At 41.2% G+C, this 22,303-nt stretch overlaps 1 protein-coding gene across 5 annotated transcripts in view; it reads right to left on the bottom strand.

Annotated features, from left to right (window-relative positions):
* The window catches only part of LARP1 (La ribonucleoprotein 1, translational regulator), a 108,310-nt gene that overhangs the window by 18,836 nt on the left and 67,171 nt on the right, over nt 1–22,303 (bottom strand). For 3 of the 5 annotated variants that reach the window (XM_081935016.1, XM_081935020.1, XM_081935019.1), the window contains exons 4-10: nt 21,289–21,463; nt 18,520–18,651; nt 16,842–16,994; nt 12,642–12,804; nt 11,706–11,850; nt 6,876–7,050; nt 1,665–1,834 (exon numbers count right to left, since the gene is read on the bottom strand). In XM_081935016.1, the coding sequence (XP_081791142.1) occupies nt 1,665–1,834; nt 6,876–7,050; nt 11,706–11,850; nt 12,642–12,804; nt 16,842–16,994; nt 18,520–18,651; nt 21,289–21,463 (1,113 nt within the window). The remainder of the gene's footprint in view (nt 1–1,664; nt 1,835–6,875; nt 7,051–11,705; nt 11,851–12,641; nt 12,805–16,841; nt 16,995–18,519; nt 18,652–21,288; nt 21,464–22,303) is intronic. The other 2 variants (XM_081935017.1, XM_081935018.1) reach the window with 2 other exon arrangements.

Here is a 22,303-nt window from a genome sequence, read left to right as displayed (position 1 = left end):
AATTCTCATCAATCAGTTAAAGAGCTTTCCACAAGGGAAAAAGGAAAGTTTTTGCACTCTGCAAACCTCCCAAAAATGGCCTGTTTTTCACAAAAAAGGGCCCATTTTTCCCCCCAAAAAGGCATGAATAGCCTTGGGGGGACTTGCAGAGTGTCCTGGGGGGGAACAAAAAACGGCCCGTTTTTCGTGAAAACGGGCCTATTTTTTGTCAAAGAAATTGCATGCATAGCCTTATGGAGGCTTATAGAGTGCTTGGGGGGGGGGGGCAAAAAACAGCCCATTTTTCGCTCATTTCTGTCCTCCCCAACCCCTAGGAGCTCTCTGAAAGCCTCTATAACGGTATGCACGGCCATTTTGGTGAAGGGGCGGGGCTTCGGGAGAAAAAATGTTGTATTTGGTGTATAAGACGCACTCAGATTTCCAGCCTCTTTTTTGAGGAAAAAAGGTGCGTCATACTCTGAAAAATACGGTAATCCTGTATTACACAACATACCAGCCCACACAGGAAGAATAAGAGAGGGGCAGAACTATACAGGTGGTCTTGCTTAATGTCCATTTATTCAACAACTATTCAAAGTGATGACAGTAGTGAACGAAGGGACTTATGACTGGTCTTCAAAGTTTTGGTCACTGCAGTGCCCTTGTGGTCTCATGAACAAAATTCAGACCCATTTCAGGTTTATGAATGCCTTTGTCCACTCACCTACCTACTGCCATGTTGCTCCCATCAACGGTATTTGTGCCATTGCAACTGGGGTTTATTTTGTGCCCTATCCAGTGCCTTTTTTTGCATGAAAGAAGGTCCTGGGTGAAGCACGAACAGAGAGTCTCACTGATGAACAAACAGAATCCCAAGGCAGGGTGTGAGGGAAGCCCCAAGGGTAGTGCCATAGAAGAAGGTGGTATGAAAGAAGATCCTGACTGGAGGGTATGAAGGCAGGCAGGGCTAGGCATTAGGGGCAGCAGGCAGCCAAAAGGGCAGAGGAGGCAGTCCTTTATGTTACTAAGGCTCAGGGGTGTGAGAGATCAGGAATGGCTTGGACTCAGGTAGGCTCTTGCTAATGAATTCAGTTAATGACAGAACCAGGGACTGTCAGGATTTCCATTCCTAAATGATGGGCTCCTATGACATCATATTTTACTACAGCATCACTTTGTGATAGAAATTTTGGTCCCAGTTACCATCATTAACCATGGATTATCTGTATGTATTTTTGGCAATCCAAAGTTGCATTAAAACAAGCCAACAAACCCATAGCCTTGTAAAACACATCAACAACACTGGAGACTCTTTGTCATCCCCCTTTTATTCTTGTGGCTTTGCCAGAGTTTCTCTGTTTGAAGTTAAAAAAAAATGTCCACCATTGAGGTTGCACAAATGGTTCAAATTTCAAACACAGACCTATTCCATTTTGAATTCAACACCGATCTCCAAGGGCGGAGCATAACCCTATCTAGCACATTTAATGCAATTAAGGTTAGAGTGTTATATTAATCTCTTGAAAATCTTCTGTCTTCTGTAAGGTAAAAAAAGGTAAAGATATTCCTGAGGGTTTTACCCCGACAGTCATGACCGACTTTTGGGTCTGTCTTCTGTATCTATCTACTATATCTGTCATGAAATCATGTAGAAAGTCTGGCCTCCAATGCAATTCATTGGTTACCTTGGGTCTGATGGGAGATGGTCGAGGCCTCTTCTTCACTTCAATCCATGCCTCTGAGTCCAAGTCAGGCAGGCTGGCAGAAAGACCTTTAGGCATTGTCTTCAAATTAGTAATTTCCTCTGTCTTGCTTGGCATGGGACTGGCAGAGCGGGGAGAACCAGGAGCAGATTCTGGAACATGTATTTAAATAAAGTAGAGATGAAACTCGAAAATTTAGAATATCGTGCAACAGTTCATTTATTTCAGTAATGCAACTTAAAAGGTGAAACTAATATATGAGATAAGACTCATTACATGCAAAGCAAGGTACCGTATTTATCGGCGTATAACACGCACTTTCCCCCCCGAAAAATAGGGGGCAAATGATGTATGCGTGTTATACGCCGATATAACTCTTTACACATTTTAATGCAGACCTCCCCGGACTTGTTTTGGTGAGCGCGGGGCGACTGACGCCAGGAAAGCAAGCCCGGGGAGGAGGTCCTTTGTGGGTGGCCAATCCTAGCTGCTTGCGCCCGGCGCTGCAGCTAAAGTAAAGCCCCTGCCGCTACCGGAATATCTGCTGCCGCCTCCTCCTCCTCTAACAGCACCCGACGCTGCGGCAGAGGTGAAGCCGCCAAAGCTCCCGCCGGCGCCCCCGCCTATGGCAACGGCGCCTCCCCCTCCGTTTGGAGCACCTGAGTTGGGCCCCGCGTTACCCTGCCCCCTCCTCCTCTGCTGTGCTTTTGAGGAGCCATGAGGCCGCGGGAGCCAGTAGGAAGGCGGCGGGGGGGGCAGGAGCAGGGAAAAAAGGCTTCATGGCTTCTCAAAAGCATGGCGGCGGCGGAGAAGGCAGCAGGGGTAACGCGGTGCTCCGAGTGGAGGGGGGCGCCAGCGGGAGCTTTGGCGGCTTCACTCCAAATGTAGTGGTGCTGTTGGAGGAGGAGGAGGAGGCAGCTGTTGTTCTGGTGGCGGCAGGGGCTCGTCGACATCTTCAGCAGCAGCCCTGCCCCCTGTGAAAAAAGCTGAAGATGGATCCACGCAGATGACGTCGCCGCAACATGACTGGAGGAGGAATTCTGGGAGTTGAAGTCCACAAGTCTTCAAGCTGTCAGGTTTGAAGACCCTGGGTTTTTTCTTTTTTCTAAAGGGTTAGGGGTGCAAGGGTCTTGCAACTTGACAGCTTTAAGACTTCCATGCTTCAAATGCCAGAGTTCCTGAGCCAACAGGACTGGAGGAGGAATTCTGGGAGTTGAAGTCCACAAGTCTTCAAGCTGTCAGGTTTGAAGACCCCTTGGGGTTTTTTTCCTAAAGGGTTAGGGATGCAAGGATCTTGTAACTTGACAGCTTTAAGACTTGCGTGCTTCAAATGCCAGAGTTTATTGAAACTAAAAACAGTGTACCATCCTATGTATTTTCAGTTTTAAAAATGTGGCTCTCAAAATAAATTTCAATCGTGGTTTTGGCGAGATTTGGCTCAGTTGAAAAAAAAGGTTGCCCACCACTGGTATACACCATATACACCGCCGATATAATGTACATACTTCAAAGTTCTTTATTTGAAATTTAAATTTTTTTCCTGAAATTTCCCTCTTAAAATGAAGGTGCGTGTTATACGCCTGTGCGTGTTATACGCCGATAAATACGGTAGTTCAAGCTGTGATTTCTCATAATTGTGATGATTATGGCTTACAGCTCATGAAAACCCCAAATCCACAATCTCAGAAAATTAGAATATTACATGCAATCAATCAAACAAGGATTGTACATAGAACAATATCGGACCTCTGAAAAGTATAAGCATGCATATGTACTCCGTACTTGGTTTGGGCCCCTTTTGCAGCAATTACTGCCTCAATGCGGCGTGGCATGGAGCTATCAGCCTGTGGCATTGCTGAGGTGTTATGGAAGACCAGGATGCTTCAATAGCGGCCTTCAGCTCTTCTGCATTGTTCGGACTCATGTCTCTCATCTTTCTCTTGGCAATGCTAGCCAATCAAGCACAGTAATCCCACGGTCATTGAACCAGGTTTTGGTGCTTTTGGCAGTGTGGGCAGGTGCCAAGTCCTGCTGGAAAAAGAAGTCAGCATCCCCCATAAAGCTCTTCTGCGGAAGGAAGCATGAAGTGCTCCAAAATCTCCTGGTAGACAGCTGCATTGACCCTGGACTTAATGAAGCACAGTGGACCAACACCAGCAGATGACATGGCTCCCCAAATCAACACAGACTGTGGAAACTTCACACTGGACTTCAAGCATCTTGCAGTGTGTGCCTCTCCATTCTTCCTCCATACTCTGGGTCCTTGGTTTCCAAATGAGATGCAAAAGTTGCTCTCATCAGAAAAGATGACTTTGGACCACTGAGCAACAGACCAGGTTGTTTTTCTTTAGTCCAGGTAAGACGCTTCTGACGTTTGTTGTAGTTCAGGAGCAGCTTGACAAGAGGAATACGACATTTGAAGCCCATGTCCAGCATCTGTCTGTGTGTGGTGGCTCTGGATGCACTCACTCCAGCCTCAGTCCGCTCCTTGTGAAAGTCCCCAACACTTTTGAATGGCCTTTTCCTGACAATTCTCTCCAGGCTGTGGTCATCCCTGCTGCTTGTGCATCTTTTTCTTCCACACTTTTCCCTTCCACATAACTTTGTATTAATGTGCTTTGATACAGCACTTTGGGAACATCCAACTTCAATTGCAAAATTATTTTTTGAGGCTTTCCCTCCTTATGGAAGGTGTCAATGATGGTTTTCTGCACAACTGTCAGGTCAGCAGTCTTTCCCATGATTGTGATTCCTACTGAACCAGACTGAGAGACCATTTAAAGGCTCAAGAACCCTTTGCAGGTGTTATGGCTTAATTAGCTGATTAGAGTGCACTTTGAGCCTAGCATATTGCACCTTTTCACAATATTCTAATTTTCTGAGATTGTGTATTTGGGGTTTTCATGAGCTGTAAGCCATAATCATCACAATTATGACAAATCACGGCTTGAACTACCTTGCTTTGCATGTAATGAGTCTATCTCATATGTTAGTTTCACCTTTTAAGTTGCATTACTGAAATAAATGAACTTTTGCATGATATTATAATTTTCTGAGTTTCTCCTGTATGTTACTTGTTTTGCAAAACATCAACAAAAATAACTCAATAATATAAATTAGCCTTGAATGAAAAGGAAATAAAGAAGTAGCACTCCTACCAGAGAGCCAACTTTTAGTTTTAAGACAAATGAACAAGATGTCATTTATATATTTTAATTCTAATTTGCATTATGCATAAAACATGTAGGCTATGTCATGTAATTTTTCTAAGTTTTACTTGGCCTTTCATTTTTATAAAACCAACCCAACTTTACTTTTTACCAACTAGGATGTCAAATTCCTTACAATAATGTGAATTAATACTCAAATATTTATTTAAATTTTCACTCCATTCCTACCCTGCTCTTGGCTACTTAACTTTTTTTCTTATCCACTTTTCTAGCATAATCCTGACCTGTCCAACCCTGAATGCTTTGGCATTATCATCAGAAAAATACAACTGGAAGATATATTATGAAACAGACAGAAACCTGTTTGATCGCTACAAAATGTGTTAGCAACATACTCATAACATGAGCATAAGAGCAAGTTTGTACATCCCAATGTCAGGATTTCAAAATGGGGAGCTTTCAAAGACAAACAAATATGCCCTTGAGATATTCTTCATCCAGATTACATGCTTAGATGTTGGCAACAGATAACTGAAGCCAAATGGAACAATAACTGGCATGATCAAGGCAAGCTAGTTGTACTCTCAGTCTACTGCTACTCAATGCGCAAAATTTTATTTTAAGAGGTTTCATTGAATGTTCAGACACATCTGCTATGAGGTAATTAAAATTTATTTAGTTCAAGATTAGATACATTCAGGCAAGATTTGGGTCCTGTCATATGTCGGGGAGGGGAAATTATTCTAGACACCAGAGGCAACCACAGAAAAGGTCCTAGTTCCCATAAGAGTTAAACAGAAGAAACTTACATGCATTCCCTGTGGGAGCATGTGGAGCAGGCAGTCAGCCTTGGGAGAAGTAACATAGTACTCAAGTAACCTACTACTATGTAATGTAGGGTTTTAAAGACAATCACCAACTTGAATTGCAATTGAAAGTCTATCAGCTTGCACAGCAGCAGCGTTACATGGGCATAATGACATATACCATCAGATATCCATGCTGCTGCATTCTGGACCAATGGAAGCTTCCATATGAAGCTTCTCTGTACCCTCTGTACAACTGTGTGTAACAATCCAATTGGGAGGGTACCAAGGATAAGTGACAATCCCGGCCCAAGAATAAGCAAAAATAGTATATTGGCCACAGCTGCCCCCAGCTTGAGGTAGGGCATCCCACCACTTCTTTCAGAGTTAAGACTAACTCCAGAATCACAAAGCAGTGGCTGTCCATGACAAGGGATATAATACTAAATCCAAATCACACAGCCAGTGCCCAAAAACAAAAGCCAGGTCTATCAGCTGCACCTTCTCCCTCAGAGCAGACCTGCAACAAACTGAGTCAGGTTCATGGTTGTCATGCTGGCCATGAAGTTTCATACAGTCTTTGAGTCTGCTCCCCAAAGATAATAGACAGAAGTTTCCCCAGAATCATAAATCTTGGAAATTCCACTGCCAGGCCAAAGACAGCCTCAACAGAATAGGCAAGGAAGCTGCTTTGCAGCAGGGATAATGGTACAATAGCTGAACTCCCAACTGATTTTCAGGCCCAACCTTATAAGTAAGCTATCACATTTGGTTCTCTGAGAGGTAGTGCCTCTGGCAATCTTCAGAGTCCCCCGATAGACAATAGCATGCACACACATACACATGAAGTTGTGGCTGGTGCTAAATCCCACTGGGCGTATTTCCAAGAAAAGTTATTTCCTCCTCCTCCTTGCCCTGCAGGGTCTCAGAAATATATGCCAGGTTTGCCTTCTCATACAGGATCAAATCCCATATTAGAGGGATTTTATTAGAGGTTCAGCTTAAGCAACCCTAAACGTTAACTGATGCCTATATAAGGTAAATTATTATCTTTAATAACCCAGAGACTCTGGATAAAATACTGAAATGTTGACATTTTGTAATACTGCTGTTTTGTAAAATAAATGTTTGGCTTGATCTCAAATTATGTAGCAACAACAAAAATCAACATATTTTGTGGAACATGTTTGATTTTCATATTTTCCATCTGTACTGACCTGTCTCTTTTTGGAAGTTCTGCCTGGGCACAAATTCTGGGCAGTTGATTAGCTGAGAGAAGTCCGTTTGTGTATAGTCTGCCAGGGGAGGGCCAGGCAAAGGCCATTTCTCTGGTTCTTCTTTTCTCCTGATTTTCTGGTCCACAATCTCCACCACCTTGCTGTCTTTTAATGCCTGGAAAACAAGCCCTCTTTTTCAGCATTAATGTATCAAAAAACAAGGCAGGGTGGATAAAAATAAATAATTTTTTTAAAAAAAAATCAGCTATTTTTTAATTTAAATCAGATTTTTTTAATCAAATTTATTTTAATAAAATGCTTTTGAAGTAAAAATCTATGCAAAGTTAATTTTATATTTAAGCTACATTAATGATTTAGTTTATTCAGCGTGAAATGGAGCTTAGTTATGTAGATTGAGGCTGTATATTCTGCCACATTTACATTTTTGGTAAACTCATTCAATGAATCCAAGCTCTGCAAGCTGAGATAACATGCACTGCATTGATGCATTCACATAATTTCACAGTAACCATGAGATAAATCATAAAACAAAGTACACAAAATTCAGGAATATTCCTTTATCCCATTGTTTTGCAAATCTATGTACACTACAAACTCTATGATTGTTTGAAGAGAAATGCATGTGTACCACCATCTCTAAGTGTGAGGAGGAAGGGCAAGCAGTAAAAATGAAAGTGAAATCTTCTAAGAAGCTTATAAATATAATATTAAAGAGCACCTGTCATTTCAGATCCATCATGGCAGCACCTGTTAGTCCACTCACCTGCTGCCTGCCATGTCCCTCACCTTGTTGTGTCACTGCTGCATCACCAACCGTCCCATTAAAGTGAATGGGACTGTCGGTGAATCAACAGAGTGTCAGAGGAACAGCAGCTGCGGGACAGAGATGACAGTTCTTCTTTAAAAATTATGGTTTAAATTGAATTGATTTAAATCAAGCCTTTTTACTAGTGATTTAAATCAAATCCACCCTGAAACAAGGCAAGGAGGGGTACTGCAAATATCCCACAGATATCTTTTATCTGATAGTGAAATGGAAGTTTTTTAAAAAACATCTAAAAGAACATTGAACCCTAAATAATTTTAAAATTATCAGATATGCTGCATTTAGGAGTCAGGAAGTAAAATATTATTTTTATATGAAAAAATATGTTTTGAGAGGAGGAGGTGCCAACGTCGCGACGATACAGACGTGCTGTCTTGATGCTCTGAGACCGCAGCCGATACTTTTAATAATAATAATAATAATAATAATAATAATAATAATAATAATAATAATAATAATAATAATAATAATTTTATTTGATTAGCCGCAACCCTCTCCCGAAGGACTCGGGGCGGCGTACAATCAAACAGATAAAAAATACACATAAGACAAACATATATAAAAAAGAACAGAGACATATACATATGTGCATGGAGGAGGATGGACTTAAGTGAAAGACAGTTAAAAATACAATTTAAAATCCCCTAATAAAATTACCAAATTAAAAAACCCATCAGGAGCGTTACTAAGTTATGGTCGAGCCAGGCCAGCTATTTGGAAAAGGTGGGTCTTGAGCTTGACACGGAAGGAGCGGAGGTCAGTAGTACTCCTAATATCCGGGGGGAGGTCATTCCACAGGGCTGGGCCCGCCACAGAGAAGGCTCTGCTCCTAGGCGCCGCCCCATGGCACTGTCTGGTAGACGGCACCTGGAGAAGTCCCTCTCTGTGCGAGCGGATGGGTCGTAGGGATGTATGGGGCAGAATACGATCCCGCAGGTAACTAGGTCCTGAGCCATGGAGCGCTTTAAAGATCGTAATCAAAACCTTGAAACGCACTCGATAGACCACAGGAAGCCAGTGCAGCTCGCGCAGGAGAGGTGTCACATGGGAGTACTTAGTACTACCCATAATCACCCGCGCGGCCGCATTCTGGACCAACTGCAGTCTCCGAGTGCATTTCAAGGGGAGCCCCATGTAGAGAGCGTTACAATGGGTGATCCAATTGGACCTAAACCGTCCCACAACCGTCCCACAGAGACGGTGAACAAGAAGAATATGTCTTGCTGATCTCAGGGACATCGCAAAATCCCTGATCGATCCAAGAGAAGTTCTTCAAGCCAGCTACAAAAAATCCAGCCATTAAGCTGATGAAGTCGGGGCGGCTCCAAAAGAAGGATATGGAAAGAGAAAGTGTTTCCAGTTGGTGAGGAATTTTTACCGTTTTAAAAGATACTGCCTATAAAAAACTTAAAATTGATTTAAATTGGAGAACAGAAGAAATAAGCGGCAGAATTAAGTTTGGAATGGTTTTGGACAGTGTGTTATCTTACTTTTTAAATGCTATCTTCATGGATGGAATTTATGCAAGCCTTTTAAAACGAATGGATTAAGATCTCTTCTATTTTTTTTTCTTTTATTATTCTTTGTAACCTATGGAATAAAATTCTCTTTCATTACTGTGGGTGTTCTTCTAACTCATTCAAGAATCGGACTTTTTAAACTTGAAATACAAAAAAGATACAAAAAGAAACAAAGAAAATTGCAACAATAACACTGCTACTCGGAGGCTGGAGTTTTGTGTATTAGAAACGAAACACTCTTACTTTTCTCACTGATTATCCTGGCTTGGCACTCCAAGATCTCACTGCTTGTTTATAGAGAGTGATAAGAAGAAAAGCATACAGATGTCCCTTTGAAGTATATCTTTAACCAGAGATATACTTTATTGTGAATCTATGCTTAATCTTGTTAAAACCTTCCAAGCTAGAGCAGCAGTGTTTGTTAGCTGGAGATAATGGCACAATTTCAACAGCAGAAAGAAACTTTAAGTCTGCAAAAGATATTCTCAGAAATACAGAAATTATCAAACATATATGAGAGGCTAGAGAAAAGTTGGAAGACTTACAGCATCTAACAGTAAAATATGATGAAGAAGTTGGAGATGTTTATCAAGTGGAAAAAGTGGTGGTTAAAATCCTAAAAATCAAAGAGGAAAATGAATATAAAGAAATTAAATTTGCTGATATTGGTTTGTTTGATATGGTGATTGGTTTGTCTCTGAAAATGGAAAGAGTGGAATACTGAAAGAGGAATTAAATGGAGGGGAAACTTATCCCAGATGGCAAGATACAGAAGAAGAAAAAACAAAAGAATTTATGGATTTAAAGAGAGAAATTTTATTAGCAACATCATTGATAACACTACCGACAATCAAAGATAAGCTGATTAAGGAAACAGAAGAAGGGCATCGAAATTACATGAGAGATTTTATAAGCAAGGAGTTGCTAAGAGGAGTCCATACAAAGTTGATTAAGGAGATGACTAGAGAACTGACACCACAAATGGCAGAAGATATGAGACTGTTTTGCTACTGGAAAGATACAGGTTGATAGATGGAAGAGTATAATTTAAAACTAGTTAAACTTAGTGAAATTTAGTGACAATAGATATAGTTAAATAAATAATTGATAATGATAATAATGTATACAATGTGTAGTGTTATGATGAGTAATAACTGGATATGAATATTGAATGGTACCCATGAAAGGAAGATTAGAAATCCTTTTGGATTATATATAAAGGTTAATAAAAAAAGAACTAAGTTAGATACAGTTAAGTTGATTATTAGGGGGGAAATGTTGATACAGGATATAGTTAAATAAAGGAGGGATAATGATAACAACGTATATATATGTATGGGTACAACATAAGGAAACTGGATGTAAATTGTAAACAGTTATTTGGAAAGGAGGATTAGAAAATTTTGTTATTAAATATTATGGATGTTTAGCTAGAATAGGACATAAGGATTCAGTATTATTGGAGGAAATAGTAAATGAAATGCCAGTATATGGTTATGTATTAAATCTTGGTATATTTTATGATGAAGGATATTTAAACAATTATAGTCAAATGAAAATGAAGGTATGATGATGGTAACATGTATAAATATCTGAGTTAAAATACTTGAGTTAATATGAATATGTTTGATGACTGTGGAAGAGATGCACGAAAGCCTTCTTGTAACCAACTGATACACTTTCTACAGTATGTAAAGAAGGAACATTTTATGTGTTGTTTGTTTTGAAAATAAAAAATAAAAAAATTATTAAAGAAAATTATATTTTATAGTGCCATACTAACGTAGCTGAAATTGAGGAAATTGTTGCTTTTCTTTCTCTAAACATTTCTACCTTTTCCTGTCCTTCTTAAATGTTCTCCTCCCACTCACTCCAATGGCAGACATAGGAATAAAGCCAAATTTAGCATTGGCATACTTCCTTTCCTACTCTAGAGCATATTGGGTAATGAGAAGACACAGATATGACTTGTTGATATTTCCATTTTCTCACTCAATCCAGTATGGGAACGGGAGATCTAAAACTTCTGATTATCTCTCTCAAGAATAATAACATGGCAGCTTTAAGAGCTTTAATGAGCTCAAACTCATAAAGTGACAAGCATTCAGTACATCAATGGATGTTAAGCCCAAATCCAGAGACGACACAGTGAGATCCAATCCACTCCTTTACTTACACCTAACTGACAGAATCTTGCTAAACTAAAGTTGTAACTTTCTTACTACATATATCCTGAGATTTTAGGATGTGGCTACCCTGAATCTTTTACCCCCTTGCCCAGAGTTTGGGACTGTGCAGTCTTTTAACCCAGGCATTTTTTTTTAGAAAGTCTGTGTTATTAAAATCCTCCTCACTTTGGGTGCCCATTTTATCACAATGGAAGAGATGAGATAGTATGATATAACCAAAAGTGAAATGACAATACTCTCTAATATATAGCAAGGTGGGCAGATTATCCCTTACCTTAATGATAAGGCCAACATCTGTGGTTAGGGCCTGTACCCGATGGAAACTGGCAATGAGAGTGATGGGAAGGAAACCTTCAGTGTCCATTTTCCGCCTCAAGAAAAAGTCTCTTTCCAAGTTGTCGACACTGAAGTAGTATTCTCTGAAAATAGCAAGTAATGGAAACTGAAATAGTTATTTGTGTGATATGCTAAAGTACATTTCAGAAAAGTTTTTATCAAGCATAAGAATAACTACTACGCTATCATATCCATCATTTTCAAAAGTGGTCCCAATCGAAGACAGATGTATGTTTAAATATATTATATGGGTTAAGGAAATACTCTTTGATAATAGAAAATATGTCTACCCTAAAATAATCTCATTAATTGTATCAGAATTGTTCCACTGCCGTACTCTGTGCCAGAGAGTACCAATTTCTTAAACTTGCCCCTCATTTCTCTTTGTTATTAGTAAATTTGCTCCTACTGAAAGTAAAGAAAACAAATATAAAAAGAAGTAAATTCTCTTATTCCACCCTTTTTCCTGCAAGTGACATAATTATCATTAGCTTGGCACATACATCACGATACATTTCTAAGGAGATATCTTATATTACACATTGCTTATTTTTCCTTCTATATTCTCAAGTGGCTTTTGGGCATAACCCGGTCTTCTGCTGCTATCACCACTTTAAGGCATTATTTTGAATGTTTTCAGTTGCAACAATTTTATAGAAAGGGCTTATCATTATAGGCTATGATCCTGCTGCAATAATTGCCATTTTACTCATTTTGGAAAGGGCAGCACAATATATCTAAATAAAAGACTATTTAGCAATTTCTTAATGGATAAAATCAGTTTTCTGCCAAAGAAATAAAGTGATTTGCCAAATATCTAACAAGGCTTTTGAAAGATTGAAAAACTACTCCTAGAACCAAAACTAATACATACATCTGTCGTTTGATGTAGTCTTTGAGCAGTTCTTGGTCAACACTGTAGAGCTCAGTGCTACTGATATTATCAAAATAGTAAGTAATATTAGAAGTGTATTTCTGTGTACGTGAGCCATCAGAAGCATCAAATTTCCGATATCCATAATGATAATCAAAGTGAGCTGTAGAAGGAATAAGAGAAAAATAATCTTTTTAAAAACCTTTTCTTCTCAAACGAAATCTATATTACACTGGCCAAACATAAACAAGATGAAATATAATATACAGGCAGTGGACTACTGTTTGATACTGTGGCCACTGACCTGTATTGATCTACATGGTTCTATATTTTCTCCCACATTCATCTCTTGATATGACATTTGAAATAAGATGTCACCAATATGACATTCTGCTGATAACCCATCACATAACTCAGAAGAATATGGCACATATTCATAATGTTACAAGAATTCAATAATGGTGAGGTATGAATAAGGAGGCTGAATTGACAACAAAAATGTTCTACTAGTCAGTAGAAAGTTAAGACACAGGAATTGAGATTCCCCATAACCTCTGAAAAAATCAGATGTACTGTTTGGGAATGCCTGCACTCTCAAATTCAATAATGTAATAATAACCAATTTTGCACATTTATGTTCAAAGTGCGAGCTATGACTATTTCTGAATCAGCTGTATCTTCCAATAGTCCCCCATGTCTTGGTCAAATGGCAATGCACTTAATCTGTGGAAACTCTTGAAAGGTTCCTAAGGAGGTCGAGTGATAAAAACCATGGCAGATAAGCTGTTAACCAGTGTCACATCACAGCCAAACAAAGCTAACTTATCTAGCTCACAACTCTACTGACCACATGGATCAAAAGCTTGCTGCCTAAGGATCAAAGGTTTACTATCTACAGAAGGATCTCATTACAAAACTAGATTCCAAAGTCCTTTTACAGTATATCTTTTCTTATGACACCCTTGGAGCACGCTTTACTTTTAATTATTAGTCATTTGCAATAAAACTGACATATTCTTGAAGCATTTTAAAGACTCTTTTAAGATGCTATAAGATGCTATTTTTTTCCTAACAATTCAGGGGAGTATACTGCTCACTTGTCTTGATTTTTCAAAAAGGTATGTCAGAATCAATCATCTTAAGCTTTCCTTTTGTAATTAATAGACACTGATGTTAATGACTAGCCCAAAGTCACCTAGTGAGCTTCTAGATATGACAGTAAAACTGAACATGGGTCTCCCCAGCTCTATTCTAATACTCAATCACAACAGGAAATTAATTATTTAATTTTTAATTACACTTTATGTAATTGTGTTTTTACTGTGTGTTAATATTTGTGTATTGTTTCTAGTTCTGTTATTCTTTGGTTAAAAAAGGGACTTAACCATCACTCCCCTGTCATGGTCAGATCACTCACTCCTTCGTCTTGACTTCCCTGGTGCTACCTCCCGCTGCGGGGAGGCGGAACCGGAAAGCACTAGATGGTTCCGCCCCAGGCGCCTGATGGAACCAGATAGGTTCCAGACGGAGCTTGGGCCACCCCCGGGTAGAGGACCTGGTGGTCGCATGGAATAATGCGACTACCGGGGCCTTGAACCGGGTGGCGCCTTTGCGGCCTCTCCGGCGGCAACGATCCACCCTGGCCCCTTGGTTTACCGAGGAGCTGAGGGTGATGAAATGCCGCAAGAGACGTCTAGAGAGTCGTTGGAGATCCTCTCGTTCCGAACTTGATCGAACACAGGCACGAGCCCATTTAAGGACGTACCTTGTGGCATTGAGAGTGGCCAAACGCCAATATTGTGCCACTCTCATTGCATCCGCAGAGAACCGCCCTGCCGCCCTGTTTCGGGTGTCCCGCTCCCTCTTGTTTCAGAGGCCGCGGGAGGCCCCTCTACAGGGCAGAGCAGAGGAATTTGGGAAATATCTGCAGGATAAAATCGCTCAAATCCGGAAGGATTGGGCCCCTGTTAGTGGTCCAATGGAGATGTCCGTGGCGAGTCTTGAGGAATCGACCTGGGAGGAGTTTGACTTGGTTGCCATCGAGGATTTGGACAGAATGCGTGGACGACTGCGACCCACCACATGTTTATTGGACCCGTGCCCCTCCTGGCTTGTACTGGCATCCTGGGAGGTTACACGAGACTGGCTCCTGGACCTAGTGAACGCTTCGCTGAGCGAGGGGTCTCTCCCGGCCGCCTTGAAAGAGGCGGTGGTGAGACCCTTGCTCAAGAAGCCTTCCCTGGATCCTTTGGAGCTGGCCAATTATCGTCCTGTCTCCAACCTTCCCTTTTTGGCGAAGGTTGTAGAGAGTGTGGTGGCCTACCAGTTTCCACAGCATCTGGAGGAAAATGATTATCTAGACCCGCGCCAGTCCGGCTTCCGCCCCGGTCACAGCACGGAGACGGCCTTGGTCGCGTTGGTGGATGATCTCTGGAGGGCCAGAGATAGAGGTTGTTCCTCTATCCTGGTCCTATTAGACCTCTCGGCGGCTTTTGATACCATCGACCATGGTATCCTGCTGCGCCGGCTGGAGGGGTTGGGGGTCCGGGGCACCGTTTTGCGGTGGTTCGGCTCCTACCTTTCTGACCGGACGCAGCGTGTGTTGGCAGGGGAGGAGAGGTCGACCCTACGCCCCCTTGTGGGGTGCCACAGGGGTCGGTCCTCTCGCCACTCCTGTTCAACACATATATGAAGCCGCTGGGTGAGATCATCCGTGGTTTCGGGGTGGGATACCATCTGTACGCTGATGATACTCAGCTGTACTTTTCCACCCCGAACCACCCCAACGAGGCCATTGAAGTGATGTCCCGGTGTGTGGAAGCCGTACGGATCTGGATGGATGACAACCGACTCAAACTCAACCCCTCCAAGACGGAGTGGCTGTGGGTACCGGCTCCCCGGTTCAGCCAATTAATTCCATCATTGGCCATCGGGGGCATTCAACTTGCCCCCGTGGAGCGGGCGCGCAATTTGGGCGTCCTCCTGGATGCCCGGCTGTCCATGGATGACCATGTGACAGCCGTGGCAAGGGGGGCGTTCCACCAGGTTCGCCTGGTGCGCCAATTGCGCCCCCTATTGGACCGGGACGCCTTACGCACAGTCACTCATGCGCTGGTGACGTCTCGCTTGGACTACTGTAACGCTCTCTACATGGGGCTTCCCTTGAAATGCACCCGGAGGCTACAGTTGGTCCAGAACGCAGCCGCGCGGGTAATAATGGGGGTACTAGGTACTCCCATGTGACACCGTTCCTGCGCGAGCTGCACTGGCTTCCTGTGGTCTATCGGGTGCGTTTCAAGGTTTTGATAACAATCTTTAAAGCGCTCCATGGCTCAGGACCTAGTTACTTGCGGGATCGTATTCTGCCCCATACATCCCTGCGACCAATCCGCTCGCACAGAGAGGGCCTCCTCCAGGTGCCGTCCACCAGACAGTGTCGAGGGGCGGCACCTAGGAGTAGAGCCTTCTCTGTGGCGGGCCCAGCCCTGTGGAATGACCTCCCTCCGGATATTAGGAATACCTCTGACCTCCGCTCCTTTCGTGTAAAGCTCAAGACCCACCTTTTTCAAGTTGCTGGCCTGGCTCAACTTTGATCCAACTATATCGCTCCTGACGGGTTTTTTTATTTGGGGTATTTTAATTGCATTCAATTTATTTAGGGGTTTTTAAACATTGTGTTTTTACTTGTTTTTATCTATCACTTCACCTCCTCCTTGTATATGTCGTGTATATGTCTTGGTATATGTTTTGTTATATGTATGTCGATATATTTATTTCCTATGTTTTGTTGTACGCCGCCCTGAGTCCTTCGGGAGAGGGTGCGGCTAAGAAATAAATATTTATTATTATTGTTATTGTTATTGTTATTATTGTTGTTATTATTATTATTATTATTATTATTATTATTATTATTATTATTATTATTATTATTATTATTATTATTATTATTATTATTATTATTATTATTATTATTATTATTATTATTCAATAAAAAGCCATTAGTTTTAGAAAAGACTTTTAATTCTTTCATCTAGGTGTACTGATTCGAACTATACTCAGTCAAAGTTTAGGACAAACAAATCAGCTCTTCTCAATTACTGACGTTCATATTGGAAACAAAATGTTTCTTGCCAGTTCTTTATCTGCAGCATCACCAATATTCTGTACATGGAAGAGTGGTTATGAGTATATTATACGTACAGCGAGTACCTCCTCTTCCTCTCCCTCTCCCTCGTCCCCGGCCACGTCCTCTGGCCCTGAAAGCACCACGAACAGTTGCCCCATCGCTTTTAACACTAGACGTTTCATCATGGTCAGGCCAATTCCGTTCATGCTTGTTATCTAAATGCCATCCTGCAACAAAATAAATAGAAAGAGAAAACATGACTGAGATTGAAACACTAAAACGACTGTGAACTGATATGTTCAGGCATCTTTAACCAATCAGGGAGGTTAAAGGAATAATCTACTTCTATTCTTATTATATAACAGATGAAGAAGGCTTAGCTAGACATAGCATCAATGTTTGAAGGAGGCTTTGCCATATAAAAAGGAATATCCCAACTGGCTAGTTATTTAGGTTATACTATAAACCATGTGAGTGTTTAGAATAATCTATGAGAACAGGAGTACATAAAATGGAAAACAAAATGTCTTGATGTTTTATATTCCAAAAGAGCAATGAAATGCCAAAACATTTCAATTGGTCTGCAATAGAAACAGGTTTACAAAAACATGGAAGAAGGAATCCATGATCAAAGGGATGATTTTAAAAATTAACCTAGAGTTAAAACATATTGTATGCATAATGCCCAGAGCAAAACATGGAACCAGCAATTAAGCAAAACCTTGGTAGCTTAGTCTTCATAAAAATACCCACAGAACTGAGATGAACAACCAACCAACAGATCAACAATTAATTTTCCCTATAAAGTCCTCACTACTAGCAAAACACAAGCATAACAATTCAAGTAGCTAGCTATTAGCTTAAGCTTGTGTTTAATGAATAAGCAAAATATATGCTTGCATTAGGCAATATGTCTGTGAGGCTCAACAAAGAAAGCAATGCATTTTGATTTACAATCTGAAATCTTAAAACACAAGGACAGCAACACTGCTATTACAACTTCTCCCCACAGTACTTTAAAGCCAGCAGTAAGCTCACTTATCAAGCAGTCTTATAGGCTTTTAGATCAGAATGGACTCTAACGTGTGCTTAAACAACTTTACCTCAAAACTATTTCCCTTCAACTAATTTCAGCCAATGGGAGTAAAACAAAAAAATTGTACCTGCCACTTTACTGGCCATAGTCAGTCATCTCTCACTAACTACAATTGGGACTGGCAATTCTGTCACTAAGCCAAAAATCCTATGAGAGTGATGACCTTGCAATGTCATTTCCACTTCCGTTGTTAAGTGAATCAAGTCATTAAATGAGAAATTGTGTGACTGTGTTGGCCTTACAACAACACTTGCACTTCTGTCATTGTTAAGAGAATCATTACAGTAATAGATGAGACATGATGTCACTGCAACCACATTCTCTATTAATTCTGCTTGTGAAGATTGCAAATGGTGATTGGGCGCCTGTGGAATGCTGTGATGGCTGTAAATATGAGACCTGGTTTTTCCAACCGTTGTAACTTTGAACAGTCATTTTAAAAAGCAGTTAGTAATCGAGGACTACCTGTAATGACTTTTCCAAGTCACTACTACTGAAGAGGAAACTTATTTTGTCAGAACAGTCACAGTGCCCATTTCAAGCTACAAATATTTTGCTCATTTGTGTATAGAGAAGATGAAAAGATATGATAACCTAAACAATACACAACGTCTGTGTGTATCCATTTAACTACTTTCAAAGATATTCACTCATACCTTTTGATTCACTTCGGTTGTTGGAAAGATGACGGTGCTGCTCATTCTGTCTGTTGTTACGAGAAGCAGTTTTATCCCTTGGCACTTCAGACTTCATATCTATTTGCAGGGGTACCCACTTGTGTCTACTGCCTGTAATACAAAAATTATTGCCTAGGACTAATCTTTAAAGGATGCAAATCAACGAAATTCTGAAAAAAATGTGTGACACAAACTGTCAAAAGATTTCAGACTCCTGGAACAGCAATGAATAACTGGAGATTAAAAAAAACAACAATTATGATAAGGACATCAGGATGCTGGTCTAGAAACAATGTGATCTGTTATTCATGTTCTACTTTGTGAGTCCTGCAGATAGGGCCTATTGAAGAATGTATTGAAATGAAAGACTGGACCAGAATATTGTTCCTACCTTGATTCAAAAAGCATGCCTTTTCTGAGGGCAGAGATTTATTTTTGTCCTATACCTGTGATGGCGAACCTATGGCAAGTGTGCCTGAAGTGGCACACGGAGCCATGTCGCCTGGCACGCACGGCGTTGCACATTCCTCTTCCAGATTTCTGGCACGCATGCGCACAGAACAATCAGCTACCCTTTGTGTGTGCAGCAGTGTTGGAAACCGGAAGAGCTGGTCTTCTGTTTTCTGGCCTGAGCATGCATGCCAGCCAGCTGATCGGTGCATGCGCATGTGCGGCAGTAATCTGAAGACTTGCTGGCAGAAGTTCATTTTCCAGCACGCACGTGCCCCCTGGGAAGCTCCTCTTCTGGGTCGCGGCCTAGGCAGGCATGCCCGTGTGCACCAGGGACGTGCGGTCAGGGGAGGCAGGGGAGGCAGGGGAGGCAGAGCCGCACCGCTCTCATCATGAAAATTTTTTTAAAAAGGGAAAAGGCGCTGAGGAGCCTTCTGCACACGTGGTCGGGAATGGGAGCGCTCCGTGGTCCCCTTCATGTTGACTCAGGAGTCAGGAAGGAGGGGAATGGGACCACGTCAGCCTCCCTCCTGAGCACGTCCCATTCCCCGCCTTCCTAAGTCAACATGAAGAGGACCGCGGAGCGCGCTCCGTGGTCCCCTTCATGTTGACTCAGGAGTCAGGAAGGAGGGGAATGGGACCACGTCAGCCTCCCTCCTGAGCACGTCCCATTCCCCGCCTTCCTAAGTCAACATGAAGAGGACCGCGGAGTGCGCTCCGTGGTCCCCTTCATGTTGACTTAGGAAGGCGAGGAATGGGACGTGTGCAGGAGGGAGGCTGACGTGGTCCCATTCCCCTCCTTCCTGAGTCAACATGAAGGGGACCGCGGCTCACGCTGATGACGTCACCAGCCTCACTAGCCGTAAATCTCACCGCACGTCACTGGTGTGCACTCCCTTTTCGGCATTTGGTGCTGCCTGTGCGCACTCCCTTTTCCGCACTCGGTGCCGAAAAGATTCGCCATCACTGTCCTATACCTTTTCTTACTATGAGAAAAAATAATAAATGCTTGCTGTAGTAAACAGATATTGGCTACGCAATAAGATAATGGATCAGCAAGGGGGGAAAGTAACCAAGTTATATATTTCTAATAGGCTGTACTTTGAACATACTGTGATAAGATTTTAAATGTTATTGTTTCAAGATAATAGAAAACTATTTCTCAGTACTAGAGGTGGTCCTCGATCAATAACCACTTATTCAGTGACTGATTGGACTTACAATAATAGCATTGAATGAATGGTGCTTACAACTGGTCCTCAAAAGTTCCAGCCATTGCAGCATCCTTGTGGTTGTATGATTGTACTCTGGGCACTTAAGTCTATTGCAAATGTTGCAGCATCTTGCGGTTACCATTTGCCAACTTCCTGCAACCGAAGTCAATGGAGATGCTGGCAAGAAGTATAAATGGTGACAAGACAGCCTTGCTTAAGGATGGCAACCAGAAAGTGCAGCATAGCTAAGCTACATAATCATGTGATTCCAATTAGAAAGCAACCAGGATGTTGGAAACCTAACACCTTTATTACCCAGATTCAAACTTTGCTCCATTTCTTTTTCATATGCGTGCAAATATTTTTCCTGAAACTTTTTTGTGCTGTTACTGTTCTTACAAACACAGAAGGAAGGAAGCTTTGCTTTTAGATTTCATTTTTGCATGTTAACATTTTTCTCTGCTGATTTAATCTGTTAATGCTTTGAAAATTCCACTTCAAAGAAATAGACATTTTTTATGATTTCTAGGTAACATCTGGAAGAATCTGAATCTGAAGAAGCTGTACTTGAAATTGGATTGATTCAGTATGAGGATTACTTCTGATGCTTACATAAAACATTTTTTGTTGAATGCTAGATTTATAGATCACTGTAATTTGGTATGTTTTATTTTCTGTTCTACAGTCAGATTCAAACCCTTTTTCAGCTCTGAATTTTTTTATTAGATGACCATAAGCCTATTATTATTTCAGCACAATATACCTCAGAACATTGTTGTTGTAATGTTAAAGTTCATTAATGTTATCTTAACAACCACAGCTTTATTTCTGATTTTAAAAACTTGTATTTTGCACAAAAAACAAACACCTGGGGAGGAAGATTCCTCCTCTCGTTATTAAATAAAAAAATTCCCTAATGTTAATGTCCACACAGTCAATGAAGTATATAGTCATTAATTCCTAATGCACTGGAACTACAGTCCTCTTTATCAATGCAGAGCCCTGCCAACAGCAATGCTGATAGAAAGTCTACAGTTGCCATACTAACACATCTGCTAAGAGCCCAATGACAGCTTTTTCTCACCCTTTTTCTTCTGAGCCAATTTCTGGTTGTCATCATCTCCATTTTTCTCTTCTCCTGATTCATCGGATCGAGTTTTCATGTTCTCTTTGCCATCACTTCCTTCCCCTTTCTCCTGCTCCCTCATATTTTTCTTAATATGAAGTTTCCGTAGAGATTGGGATTTTTGCGACAACTGCTGGAAATGATAGATGAGACGTTTGAGGTACAGGAAAAGATAATCACAAATAGCAAAGTAGCAATCTTGTCTACATTCTCACCTCATGATATTGATTTATATATATTTATTCCTATGCGGAGCCATTAACACCTTCAATAGTATCATGTAGCTTGAAGTCAAGTACATTACTGCAATTATAAAGCAGTAGCTTGTTCTCAAAAACCAGTATTTTTTTTTAAAAGAGACTATTTGCAAATTAGAGGGGAATGTGCATACTTGAAACACATGCATTACAAAAGCAAGGCTTTCTCCATAGTTTCTAAATCGTTTTGAAACCTAATAACAGCCACATTTCGTCAATGAAGACAGAGGCAGGAGACGAAGACAAAGAAAGTCTGAGAGCATTTTACAAAGTTGTAAAACTGACACTCTATAAAGCTGCCAAAACAAAAGGAAGTCCAAAGCAAGAAATATGCTTTAAGCATTTTTGCATTCATGTTCTACTCCCAGGTATCTGTCACATCCACTCTGAAGAGAGCCAAGAACATATTGCCAGTTTAAGAAGTTCAGTTTCTTAATCCACTTTTTTGACAGCAATTTCAACGTTGCCACATAATAAGCACATCAACTTTTCTTCACTTTGGCTAGGTTTTAGAATGAGTTCCAGGCTCCTGTCCGAGAATAGCATTGCTGAGCTAGGGATGATGTTGGGCAGGGAAACCCTAAAAGGAAATCCTATGCCTGGAACCTGTAATGAGCTATTCCTGGCCTCCTCCTAAGCACAGACTTAGCACCCCCCAAAAGTGTTGCTCAAACTGAACTTTAAGTTCTGTAATTGGGAACAATAGTGAAGCCTAT

The sequence above is a fragment of the Natrix helvetica genome, assembly GCF_964273705.1.
Source record: "Natrix helvetica genome assembly, chromosome: 1".
NCBI lineage: Eukaryota > Metazoa > Chordata > Lepidosauria > Squamata > Natricidae > Natrix > Natrix helvetica.
This window is presented reverse-complemented; position numbering and strand designations above follow the sequence as displayed.